At 52.0% G+C, this 13,049-nt stretch overlaps 1 protein-coding gene across 1 annotated transcript; it reads right to left on the reverse strand.

The window, feature by feature from the left end:
* Window positions 1-3,348: 3,348 nt before the first annotated feature.
* On the reverse strand, window positions 3,349-10,766 carry PDZK1IP1 (PDZK1 interacting protein 1). Its single transcript, XM_066193135.1, has 4 exons — window positions 10,594-10,766; window positions 6,715-6,823; window positions 4,719-4,817; window positions 3,349-4,185 (listed from the first exon to the last, which is right to left on the reverse strand). Exons 1-4 carry the CDS (start codon window positions 10,658-10,660, stop codon window positions 4,113-4,115), a joined length of 348 nt encoding a protein of 115 aa, XP_066049232.1. The 5' UTR covers window positions 10,661-10,766; the 3' UTR covers window positions 3,349-4,112.
* Window positions 10,767-13,049: the final 2,283 nt, after the last annotated feature.

Below are 13,049 nucleotides of genomic sequence, written 5' to 3' on the forward strand. Positions count from 1 at the left end.
CGAGTGTGTCCCTGCCAGGCAGTGACATTTCTGCGCTGTCTCAGCCCGCTCCTCCATCACCATGGCTACAGCGGCCGCCAATCCACGGCCGAGTCCTTCCCGAGTACCAGCAAACCCTCTGGGAGATGCTCCGAGAGCCAGCCCCTTTGGCAGGGAGACACTTCGGGGACCCCGGGACAATCCATAGCACCAAAATTTCCCCTTTTTCTTCTTTCCCTTCTCCTTTTTATTTTCTCTCTCTCTCTCTCTTTTTTTTTTTTTTTTCGCTTTTTTTTTTTTTCCTTTTTTTTTTTCTTTTTCTTTTTGAAGCACAAACAATGAAGCTAAAAGGTTGGGTATCAGGCCGATAATCATGAATGACGTGTCGTTATTACACACCACACATTCATTATCTCCCACTCCAGCCATGTCACAGGCGGCTGGAGGAGGGCAGATAACGGGGTGCCTTCATGCAGATGGCTTATTATCAGGATGTTCCAGGAGGGGCTTTAAGACAGTTAGTGATGCTGTTTGCCAGTTAAAGATTAGAGACCCCAGAGAATAATTAACAATCCCAAAACCCAGTTTTTCTGCTGGATTCTTCAGCTTTCTCCCCCCTCCCCCATCCTCTTTAATCTATTCACTCTAGCAGGTGTAATAAAGTGATAAGGATGGGCTCCGGGGATGTTTGTTTGGCTACTACGGGTGTATAAACCAACAATGGATGGTATTTTACTTCTGGCTTTCAGTGGCTTGAATCGAGACCAAAAACTTTGCAGCCCCCTTGCCCACACACAGCCACTCCTGCATGCCCTGCTCCTGGATCCCACCTGGGTGGCTGGGCTTCTTCCCCACCCAAAGGACCACGAGGGTGGGACAGGCTCCCTTTTTTTTCCTCTGGAGATTCAAATCACACCTCTTGGGTGTCAAGGTGCCCAATGCCAGGATATATACTTCAGACTACATTGCTCAGGTGCACGAATAGAGCTGGTGCTGCTTCCAGCAGCAGTTTACCTGAATACAGCCAGTCTGCAATTAAACCACCTTGGGATAATTTATATTGTAGGTGTTCACCTGCCCAAATTGCTACAGTTACAGCCGGAACAGAAGCATCTCAAACCTTCATAGCTAAAGAGCCTCAGGAGATATTGGGGAAACATCAGCGTAAAAGTGGCTTTCAACAAGATGCAAAAACCCCACCCTGAATATCTTCTGCCCCAAAGGAGACTATCCTGTCTGCAGCAGATCACAACCCTGGGCATCTTCCTGAAGGCCAAGGCTTCAGAGATAACGGCATTATAGAATGGGGGGAGGATGGAGCTCTCGTGGTGTCCTTACCCTTCACTGGTGGGCATGGGGAGGTTTGTGAAGGACCCCTTCATCTCCCCATGCTGCATGGAGAGAAGTGTTGGGGAGGATTCGACCCTCAGGGAAGTTGGCTTAGGGCCCTTCAGGGAGGTCACTGAGGCTGTGGGAGGTGCCCCCCACCTGGGGGGTCTCGGGTACAGCCCTGACTCTGGACATTGCCCAGCTCACAGGGAGGTGTGGAAGGCACGAGCACTGGCACGCCAGAAGTTGTCTTCCCAATCACGCTCATCCTGCCAGGGAGGGATGAGACAGCATTGTGCTTTAAAGAGCATCCCGACCCTATCAGCAAGAGATGAGATATCCTAATTATGGCAGTACAGGCGAGGATCTGGGCTGTATCAGCCAGTACAGAAAGGTAAACAAGAAATATAACAATGGACCCTTAACACTCATTAGCTGTGTCAGATAATACCTCACTTTTCTCCCTTTGGGGCTTAAAATCTAATTAAGATTTTCCAACAATAAATTTCATTTATGCTCGCTCCCTTTTGTTCTTTTTAGGATCACACCGAGAAGCGTCTGCGAGCGACTGCACAGCTGGCGGGAAGGCAGCTCCAGTCAGCCTCGGCTGGAGCTTCACAGACAAGGGAAACTGAGGCAGGACAGCACCCTGGACAGTGCAGAGGTGAGATCCTGCTAGGACATAGCACTGGCTCCTGCATAAGGTGTTTTCCCCCAGGGAAGTGAACTCCAAAGGGGCACTGGTTGTGATAAGACCAAGCACGGAAGCTCTTGGGCAAGCCCAGCAGTAAATAAAGCCTTGTCCTTGCTCAAACCTACAGCTATGGCAGGGGTCTGTGGGGAAAGGGGCACTGAGACTCACTGAGCCCTCAGTACACGTCCACTCCAACCCCACATCCAGGCATTGCAGGGTGAACAGCTGGGGCATCTGTCACACACTCACTGTGTACACAGGGCAGGGAATAAACTCCTGTTTTTACTCATTGTGAGGATGACGTCGTTAACTTCTTTTGCAACTGAGAGGTAAAAAATTAATGGGTTCCCTTCCTGTTGCCACACCCCCAGCCCAAATGCTGACATGGCAGGTAATGACTAATCCTTAAACCCTGCTGAGTGCAGCAGTACCACTGAACCTTGAGGAACCTGGTTTTTTCCAAACCTACGTGATGTTTGGCACCTGTGAGAGGAAAGTCAGGAGAGCAGCATCCATCAGGGGAATGAGTGGGGTGGACCAGGACACAGCCTGGGGCTGGCTCAGCTTACAGGTACCCAAGGCAGGGTGGTAGGTGGAAACAGCTCTGATGTGATTCTGGGGATGCAGCCATCCTGCCTCCACATCTGAGGGCTTGACCCCTCTGACCCTTCTGCCTGTTTTCTTCTACTCCCATGCAATTTCTCAACGGGATCTGTGATTTCTCAATGCCAAGCCTTTGAGGGCATTTTTGAAATATTCACCCACCTCAAGCCCTAGGGAAAATGCCTTTCGAGGTGGGTCTGTTACTGGAAGACATTTGTCTGAATTTTTGTATCTCCACTTGCTAGGGACATCAGCAGCTCCAGCTGTGGGAAGTGCACAGCAGAGCCCCAGAAACACCTTGCTCCCCACAAAACCAGGGGCTGCCAAAAATGACCCTCTTATAAATCTCCCACCCCAGTGCTGCTCCATCTGCCCTTGATTACAGAGTCCCTTAATCCTTTCCTCACTGGTTAGGAAGAGGACCCTTCATGCCACACGAGTAGCTCATGTTTCAGGAATGGCCAAAACATCAGAGGCCTCTCATTTCAATCTCCAAATGCCACAGCTTAGAAATGCTCGTTGTTCCCATGGTGGCCCTGGCACTGTCCCCACCACAGCAGAAGACAGACCCTGGTTAATGAGCAGCCTGGCAGGAGCAGGTTGCACTATGGCCAGCCGCCCCAGGATAGCCAGCACTGCCCAGAGCAGCGCCCAGACACTTCCTGGCAGCATTGATAAATGACTGCCATTCACAGCCTCCAGCTCTGGAAATGGCTCCCAGTTGGCTGTAGGGCTGCACATTGTGGTGAGTGGGATTCAGGGAATGCTGCCTTTCACCCATTAAGCAGCACTGGGAAGTGCTGGATTGTTTCTGTGGCTCAGTAACTGCACCTGGCAAATGGAGAGGAGTGATGCTCTCACCTCCCTATGCATCCCTTTGAGGCTCTGGGGCAGTCCAAGTGCTGAGCATTCCCTGATGTCCTTCATTCTCCCAACTGCCTGAAGGCTGAGATGCCAGAAAGTCCTTTGATTAGCAGAATGACCCTCTTTGGTGTCATAGGCAACAATTCTCTTTATTGCTCACAGGGAATATATGTACAGAGGGGGAGGTCTGTTCTGACATTAAAATGCATGGTGTAGGTCATAAAAAGGAGGGTGAACTGGGGACAAAAGAGCAGGTTTTCCACCAGCAGCTCCCTGGAGGGCAGCTGGGAGTGTGGGGATGTCTCAGGCACCCAGCGGGATTCCCTCTGTGTCTTGAACAGGTCAACACCCTCCTGGGACTTGGGACATCAACCTCGCCAACCAGGTGAGGTGACCACCAGGCAGGAGAGGTGGCACCTCCAGACCTCTCCTGGGGACCAGTGCCCATGGGGACACCAGTCCCAGAGGGACAAGAGCATGTCCCCCAGGTGGAAAAGGAAAAGATCAGGAGGTGATGGTGCCATGGAGAGGCCAGGGCCCTGTCACTGCCAGGGGGTGCCAGCGCAGAGGGGCTCTGTGAAAACGCCCATCGTAATAGCGGGAAGCAAATGGAGAGGAAGAGGAGGGTGGTGGGTGGGTGCTGCTACATGGCCGTGGTGATCACCTTCTCCTCGGGCTCCACGGTGTTCTCGTAGGCGTGCTGGTTCTCTTTGGACCTGCATCAGAGGGAGAAGTGCAATGCTGAGCTCGGTCCCGGCAAGAGCAGCATCCCCAAAGCCACCCCTGGCGTCCTCACCTTGCTGCTGCCAGCTGTGAGGGGTGAGATGGGGACCACAGGAGGAGTGACCCTGAAGGGACCAGAGCCAAGTGTGGGGTAGGAATTACTCTAACTTTTAGTGAGGGCTGTTTTGGCTGTCACCATCTACATGGTGACCTGTGGTCACTTTTGGTGGTTTCCTCTGTTGGAAAGCTGTGATGTAGAATAAGAAAAATGTGGCGTAGCAGGTTGTGCGGTGGTGGATGGATTGTGGGGCTCAGTTGCAGAGATAGGCAGAGATGTGGGAGAAGGGGAGACTCCCTCACTGCCTTGTGCTTAGTCCCTGGAAAGGTTAAAAGCCCCAAAAATAGGTGCATGGGACGTGTAAGACCCTGAGTGGGTGAGACCACAGCTCTGCATGTCTGAGCTGTCCCCAGGGGAACAGAACAGAGCCTGGGAGCCATGGGGAAGAAGTCTGAGCAGGTCCTTCACCTGAAGTCAGCTGCAGCTGATACGTATCTCCCTTCATGGCCATTGGATATGACAGCATCTGGCTTGTCCTCCACGCTCACCACGTTCTCAGCATTTTCCCTGGAGGGAGAGAAGTGAGGAGTTGGGACAGAGCAACAGAGGAGCTGTGCTGGGGTGCAGTCTCTAACTGATGATGACACTACAGAGACAATAAGGGGCCTGGGTGTGATTCTGTCCTCTGACACCCTGCTCAGCCTCCTTCCCTGCAGGACGAGGGCAAGGAGAAACACCCTCACTGCAGGTTTGCAGAGGCTGTGCCAAGTGCCTGCCCCTGTCTCTGCAGCTGTGACGCCCAGCATCGTGCTGGCAGTCAGCAGGACTCATTGTCAATATGTGGGATTGTTTTCCCCTGCTAACTGGTTTTTCCAGGTCTACTTCTATGTAATCTGTTGCAAAACAGTCCCCTGTGGATCCCGATGGACACGGAGAGAGCAGTCAGGGCTCCGCTGGTGCCTCAGCCCTGGCGCAGGAGGGCTGTCCTTCTGCACGTCCATGTGAGCAAAGCTGAGCTGCTCTCTCTCAAAAGCAAGTCTGGATCGCTTGCAGAAGGAACCACCGGGCAGGGATGGGGTGTTCAACCTCAGCCAGACTCCAAAAGATCAGCTCTGGAGCGAGCCTGTAGCCTCTGCAGCACCGGGGGGGGTTTAGCTGCAGAGGGTGGGTGCGGGTCCACCCTGCACGCACATTCCTGCCTCCTCCAGCACTTGCCCAAGGGCAATTTCCGAGGCTTCTCCAAGGAACAGCCTGGCATAAACAGGCAGTGGCTCAGGCTGATAGCTGCTGTCACAGTGACAGCGCAGAGCTGGCAGGGCTCCAGGCTGCCGAGCCTCGCTCCTGCTCTTCTGAAGAAAGGCCAGATTAATTAAAACAAGGCACCATCCCTCCTCAAGCCCTCCTCAGCATCCTCTGCCTCCAGGCTTGGAAAAGGCAGTCAGGCATGGGCAGCAGTGGGAAACACCATCCCTGCCTGCCACTCCATGGGCTGGGGGTTCCTTCAGTTTGAGGACAAAGGTTCTCCTTTGGGAAACAAAGACTACAGTGGCAAGTCAGACCATATAAATATATAGATACACATGTTGTATTATGCACTGGTCTGGAATACATCCCAAACAGACCTGCTTAAAATGCCTCTGGGCTAAAGCTGATCTGCTGAGCATCAGGGTATACACCAGCTCCCCAACTCCTCAGCCTGGAGAGGCTGCAGGAATGTACAGGTACAAGAAGAATCCAGCCTAAAGCAACTCCACCAGTGCCGAGGAACCGGGAAACAGACGTGGGATGTTTTTGGTTTTCATCCCCTGTTGCCTTTGGGCTCAGGTTCAAGATCAGGTTACTGCAACTCAGCCAGCTGGCCTTGCTCAGCTGAGCAGGAGCAGCAGCCTGTGACTCTGCTTGGCCAGCATCAGGCAAGAGGTAACCCATCCCACAGAGACTTTTTCAGAGGAATAAAGACACCACATTTGCCTGTGACATGGGCTCCAGGTGAAGAGTGCTGCCACTGCTTGGCTACCTCCTTTTTCTCTCAGCTCCTCTCAGTGTGTTCTCATGACTTGGCTCTGTCTACTTTGCAAAAAAAAGAAAGCTGGTTCAGGCTTAATATCCCACGGATATAAGGCACATGGGAACTGGACCCCCAAAAGCCATAGAAAACCATGCTGGGCCAGCCCCCTGGTCACCATATAATCCAGCCACGATGCTGTGGCTTTGCCATGCCCAGCACAGCTCTTTCTCATGGCAGCATGTGTGTGGTGCAAGCTCACACCTGGCAATCAGTAACAGGGATCAGAGACCAGGACAGGGACAAAAGGACAGGGAAATGAGGACAGGGAGTCTTTGTTCTCCCGGCCCATCTCCCAGCCCAGCAAGCACAGCGTTCCCAGCCTTGGCACATGCACAGAGGCTGCTGGAAGTGACATGTGCCAAGGCAGCTAAGCCCAGAGCAACCTCCCACACTTACACTTTATCCTTACACCAGAACCTGTTGACCACGAAAGCAATGGCCACCAGGACTAGAAATACCACCACTGCGATGACTCCCTGTGACCACGGCTGCAGGCTGCCCCGGGCTGCAGGGAAAGAAGAGGACACCTGTTAGAAATTCATCCCAAGCTTCTCCCATCCAGCTTCAGCAAGGTCCAGATGAGAGCTTGATCCTGCAAATCTGAGTAGAACACGTTGCTGTCAATTCAGGCAGGCTTACTTGGGTGGTAGCAATGAAATAAAGTACACTTTACAGCGTTTTCACTGGTGTTTGTACACAGAGTGTGGTGCCTTGCAGCTTTGGGGCCCCGTACACACTGACATACACAAACAAATGCAGAAATTGGCGCCTTGGAGGACTGGTGACTCTGTGATGGGGGAGAAAGGCCTGGGGGACATGGAGGAAGGGAGAATGTTTGCCAAAGGAAGGAAGGCAGAGGGGTTTCAGCAAACTGCTTATTCTCTGTCCCCAGATGCCACAGACATTATTCCAGGGATATTTTCCAAATACTGACTGGTAAAATAAGGACTCCGTAGCAGGGTGAGTGTAAATTTGGGTGTCATTCTCACACCAAAAAGTTGTCATTGTGGATCTTGGTAAAATGCATCATGCAACAACTTTCCAGAGCAGCAAACAATTTATGACAGAAATTGAATGCTGATGCAATCAGAGGAATAACCTCAGCACAAAGAACAGGCAGGCCTGGTGGGGGCACAAGCACTATCCCGACTGGGATAGCCCCATTTCCCCCAGGCATGGAACGGACTGACAAGTTTGTTTTTCTCTATCCAGACCTAAGCAGGAATCCAGCCATGGGTGGGAAGGCTGTGAGACACATTCCCGTATGTGGGCAGGATGCAAGGGCAGACAGTGAGAGGAGGAAACTTTGTCCCAGCCCTTACTGGGATGGCTGCTCCTTGCCTCCCACTGGATTTTGGGCAATGGAGCACACAGACGTAGTCAAACCCCTCCTTAGGTGCTGTCACATCAGCACTAAAGGACACCTTGTCCATACAGCCACATCCCTTTGAGATTTAATTGCTATTTACTCAGACCTGGCTTTTCCTCATCTGCTGATCAAAACACTGACCCTTGCACATAACGTGGTCCCTCTGCAAGGGCAGGTGAGGCAGGTGGAGGGTGACACCTGCCAGCCCCAGCATCAGCCTCAGGACAGCTAGACCCAGCCAGGGACAGCTGCAAGGCTGAGCTGCCCCAGGACGAGCAGTGGAACCTCAGTCGCCCTCAGGAACTTTACACTGAACACTTCCTCTGTCTCTCAGGAGACAAACCTCTGCTATAAACAGAAAATAATTTTTTCTAGCAGTAGTAAGAGTAGGCTGCATGCTCCACATGTGCAAGCTCCTAATTCACAGCCAGCTTCACACCGGCTCTGCTGCTAACAGCTCTCCTCCCCTCCCTTTGATTTTGGGGAGGGAGGCTGTCCTTGGGTGAGACCCTCAGCTCCTGGAGTCTTTACTGCAAGAGATTTTTATTTAAAAAAACAATAAATAAAACAACAACAAAACCTCAACGAGCCCAAAACAAAGCTCTTTTTTTCCTCTTGGAAGTGAAATCAGCCTGGCCAGCTGATTCACCAGCAGCGCCAGTCTGGAAAGCAGTGGCACTCCCGGGCAAGGGGCTGTGAGAACAGTTCTGAGTAGCATCTCTCAGCCCCCCTCACCCCACTGAGACATTTGTCGTGTTTCTGCAAGGTCCCAGGGCAGAAGCTCAAGCAGGAGGAATTCAGATGGAAATTCCCTCTCGTATCAGCGTGTTTAAATACCATTGTATCAGCAGGCTGCTGCTGGTGGCAGCCAGGGATGGTGACAGTGGGGAAGAGCAGGGGTTGGCCCCCTCCTGCCCTACCTGGTGGTCAAGGATGCTCCTGCCCTGCTGCCCAGCAGCCCCTGAGTGCAGCTCCAAACACACCTATTGCCTCCTGGATGGATTTTGGCTCGCTTTGCATCCTCCCTCACTCTGTCCTTGGCTGTTGGCCACATTTATTTATTAGTTGTTGTTTATTTTTCCTGCCAGACCCAGGGTTTCCAGCCTAAGCCTGGAGTGGGGGGTGGTCAGGTCCAGCCTTTCTTGAGGTTAACCCTAACCCAGCCTTGCTGAGGTTAAGGGAGTTCAACCAGTGAATGAAGTCAGCAAAGACTTAAACTGCCAAATTTCCATCTCGTGATCTTCCTGCAAAGGAAAGGGAAGAAAAGTGGTAGCAAACCTCCTTGGAGCAAGCATGCTCAGGAGGTACTGGATGTTTTTGCAAGTGAAATCTCCCTCCTGTGGCTGCTTCCACCAGATTCCAGAGCATCCAAAGCCAAAAGGGAAAACACCAAACCAAAATCAAGGGGTTCTGGCTTTGAGAGACCATGTAGGGCCTGGCTGCAAGGGGAGATAAGGATGGTAAGGGAATGGCAAATGGCTCTGCATTGGGCTGAAATACCCACTGGGAATCTTGCACAGGCATTGGAAAGGAGGAATGGAGATCAGCCAGAAGCAAGAGCTTGATAGGATCTGTTCAGGGAGTGGCTGCTTGGGTCCCAGCCCTCGGGGGCACTGCCTGGCTGCAGCCCCACCAAGCACACCTTGCTGCCCTGCCAGAAGGGGTGGCTGAAAGGATGAGTCTCAGCCCAGGAAACAGGACTGAGTTCCTGGAAAAATGCTTCACTGGGGATGCCCCACCTGGGTCAGCCTGTCCCTCAGGCTCTGCCACCTCCTCTCTGTGTTGCCCCATGGTAATGAAGGGCTCTTCCTTCACAAACAAGATCTCCAAAGCCAAACTAAGCAATGTGGAATCTGCAGCCCTGGCAGATGTGTCTCCACGCATCTGCAGCTGCAAACCAGACCAAGGGAAGTGCCAGTGCCAAAATAACCCTGTGCACTTGTTGCAATTCCATTTCCACACTCAACAGCTAATTTGAAGACACAGGCCTGCTTTTTAACACCTTTTCCCTGAGTGTTTGGAAAGCTTTGGCTGGCCTGTCTTTTCCACTCTCTAAGGAAGTTGTGCCAGGCTCTGAATCCTCATTAAAGGATTTCTGGTTGCTTTTTTTTTCTTTCCAAGCAACAGCAAAACTTTCAACCCTGCTGACAATGGACACCCCAGACTGTTAGATCCTCAGCAAGCTGGTAAACAAACACAGGAAGAGTGGTCAGGGCTGGGGCATCAGGAGGAGAAAGGGGGAGGGAATTTTCCGGGACTTTGGCAGCACCAGATGAGTTTTAATTACTCCTCATTATTTTTAGCATTAGAAAAGCCCTTCAGTGAATTTCCTAAAAATGATACTCTAGCGTAGGAAGTTTCTCTGTTAAGTCTTTGGGAAGAGAAGAGGAGGTCAATTTGCAGAGGAAAATATTTGCTCCCTCTCCTCAGCAATGATCAAAATTACAGATTAACAGGAGGATCTGAGAGCTCAGGGAGCAACCCAGAACAACACTTGCTCAAGGATAAGAGTGAGAAAAAAGAAAGAAAGAAAGAAAGAAAAAAGCCTTAAGAAAACAGATTACTCATCTTGGTGCACAGTCCTGCCAGAAGTAAATCACAGCAGTTCATCCCTGTGCAAGCAGCTCAGATAAACCTCAGGTGGCCGTTCCAGCCTTCAGCAAAACAGGCAGAAAGTCTCTATATCCCGGCGCTGGCAAGACCTCTCAACCCACCGGACACCCCCCATCCTGATGTGAAGCCAGAGCTAAAGCTCAGGCAGGAGCTGCGATGTATTTTCCCGAGGTTCTCCCACAGTCGTCCCTTGTCCCCCACCAACAGCTCCCCCTTGCCCAGGGCCCGACACACCTTCCTGCCCTTCCCGTGGCTCTATTTCCCCGGGATGCCAGGCAGCCGCCCGCACTCACCTTGCTGGCAGAGGGCGGATTGCAGCTGGAGGAGCAGTCCCAGCAGCAGCAGGCAGCGGGCAGGCATGGTGGCAGCGGGGCCGGGGCTGGAAGAGCCGGGCGCTGCACTTGGGCACGGAGCCCTCCCGCAGGAATGAGCGCCTGGTCAATTATCAAACACCCTAACGAGGGAGGCCGATGCTCTCACCTGCTTATTCAAATCCCGCTGAGGGAAGGAGGTGCCTCTTCGCCTTCCCCCGCGGAAGCCGGCGGGGAATTTGGGGCACGGTGACTTGAACCTGACAGTCCCCTCAGGCAGGGCGTGGAAGGGAACTCAGGCACAAAATATTCGCATCGGTCCAGGAGGAAAAAACGAGAGCCAGATGGGTAAAACTCTTCCCCAGTGAAGCTGTGTGTCCCCCAGGTCCCCTCCCCACAGAGGGAATCCAGCAATGCCCCAGCTCTGACTTTCCTTCTTACCCTGTGGGGGACCCCCCACTCACTTCCTCGCTTTTTCTTTTCAACAAGTGTCACTGATAGCCCAGCAAAACACAAATCTGTGGCTTTAAAACATCCAATTAATAGACTAGACTCTGTGCTGGGTACTCCCTCTCACCTCCCACACCTTGTTTAATGGTGGCACTATTAAATAGAACAAACCCAGCCTTCATTTTATTGAGTCATCAGGGCTGTCCCCGAAATTTCTTCCATACCAGAAGAGGTAGAAACAGCCAAAGAGCTGCAGCAGGCTGCAAGGTTTACCCTTCACAAAAGCTGCACTGATGCTGCAGGACAGAGAATGTTGCAGCTCCCGAATTAAGTAGTTTTTCAGCCCATGTCAGGTTTGAATGACTGGCAAACCCACCCCACAGGAAGAATAAAAGATATTTGGCTTCACAGCTGGGAAACTTCAGTTGCCCCTGAAGGGAATTATAAAATTGTGAGCCAGGGAGTTTTCACTGTCTCTCTTCTTGTGATGTCTCACAGCACCTTTGTAACCCCTCAGCAGCATCTTCGTCCCCGGCCTCTGGGTCTGGTGATTTCCCCTCCAGGGACCCTGTCTGGGTGCTCCAGCCTGAGACACAACACTTTATCCCCATGAGACCCCTGTTCAGGAATGTGCAGCACCCTCAGGAATGCACACCCACCGAAGGAGAACATCCCTTCTCCATCTCAACTCCTTACCCTGTGTTTACATTAATATCATTTATCCTGAAGACAAACCAGATCTGACTTTGAGCTGTACAAGATAGAAGGCCAGGTCCCAACTCCTTCCCAAATTCCTTTCCATGGCCAGGTCCCCAGCTGCAATGTGGGATAACCCCACTGCCAAGCCCGCTCATTTTTGCTTGTGTAATCTGTGGAGCAGGGACTTTCCTACTGCACCCAGCAAGGAAGTGTCACAACAGGGGCCCACAATTAGGCTCTGTAAAACAACCTAATCATATTACAGAGGAAAAGGAATGGCTTCTGAATAAGTAAAAACGAGAGTGAACTTTGGGTTCCCCAAAGACCTGCTTCCACATTATCTGGGAAAGTGTGCAGATCTCGCCAGCTTTGCTGCCTGCCTGCTGCTCTTCCCTTTGCAAAAGCCCAGCAAAAGCAGTCGGGGTTTGGAGCAGAAGGCTTTATCAGCAGATCAGAAGTCCTAGAGAAGCCGGTCCTGCTGCCGCCCCTGGGAAATTCAAGGTCTGGGACATTCTGCTGTTGCTGTCCACTCCCCTGTCATGCCTGGGGCTGGGTCCTGAGGTTCCTTCTCCAGGTACTCTGGGTTGTGTTATCATCCCAGGGCTCTGCAAAGCATGGCTGCAGGGACTTTGGGCTGATTTCCCAAAGACAGGGAGGTCTCAAGGATGCACCCACATACTATGGTGTGTCGGGGTGACAGGACATGACAGAGCAGGGATGAAGGCAGGGCTCTGTGCCTTTCAGGCAGTGATCTTACTGTGAGCTCCATCCTGAGGAGCAAATCATACTTTACCAATTGCATGTTCCCACATTTATGTGAAATTTAAGACAATTCAATGATTTAACCATTTGGGGCTCACTGATGAGCCCAGGGAATCAGTCAGTGCTTATCTCAAAGCTCCCCTGTGCTCCAAAGCAGGGTTAGCCCCCACAGCTATCAGGAAGATATGTGCCTTTGTGACAAAACTCCCGTGGCACCTCCTTGGTTGCATATCCCTGGGCCTGGCCTGGGGGCATGAGAAGCTGCAAGTCACTGTAGCAGCCTCACTGCAGGGGCAAAGTCTGAAACTTCAACAAATTATTTGCCAAACAGGTTTTCCCTTTGTGGTCCTGGCCGTGGCCTGGGACCTGCAATAACAAATAACCGTGTGTTTCTGCTGCAGGATGCTGGAAATCTTGCTGTTCCTCTCATTTAAGCCTCCAGCTTCACCCAGCCAAGGTGAGACAAAGCCCTACAGGTCCATTTTAGAGCTGGGGGAAACCAAGGCACAGAAGGACAAATCACCCTG

This window comes from Chamaea fasciata, unplaced genomic scaffold (genome assembly GCF_029207755.1).
Source record: "Chamaea fasciata isolate MVZ Bird 193981 ecotype frontalis unplaced genomic scaffold, bChaFas1.0.hap1 SCAF_10, whole genome shotgun sequence".
Lineage (NCBI taxonomy): Eukaryota > Metazoa > Chordata > Aves > Passeriformes > Sylviidae > Chamaea > Chamaea fasciata.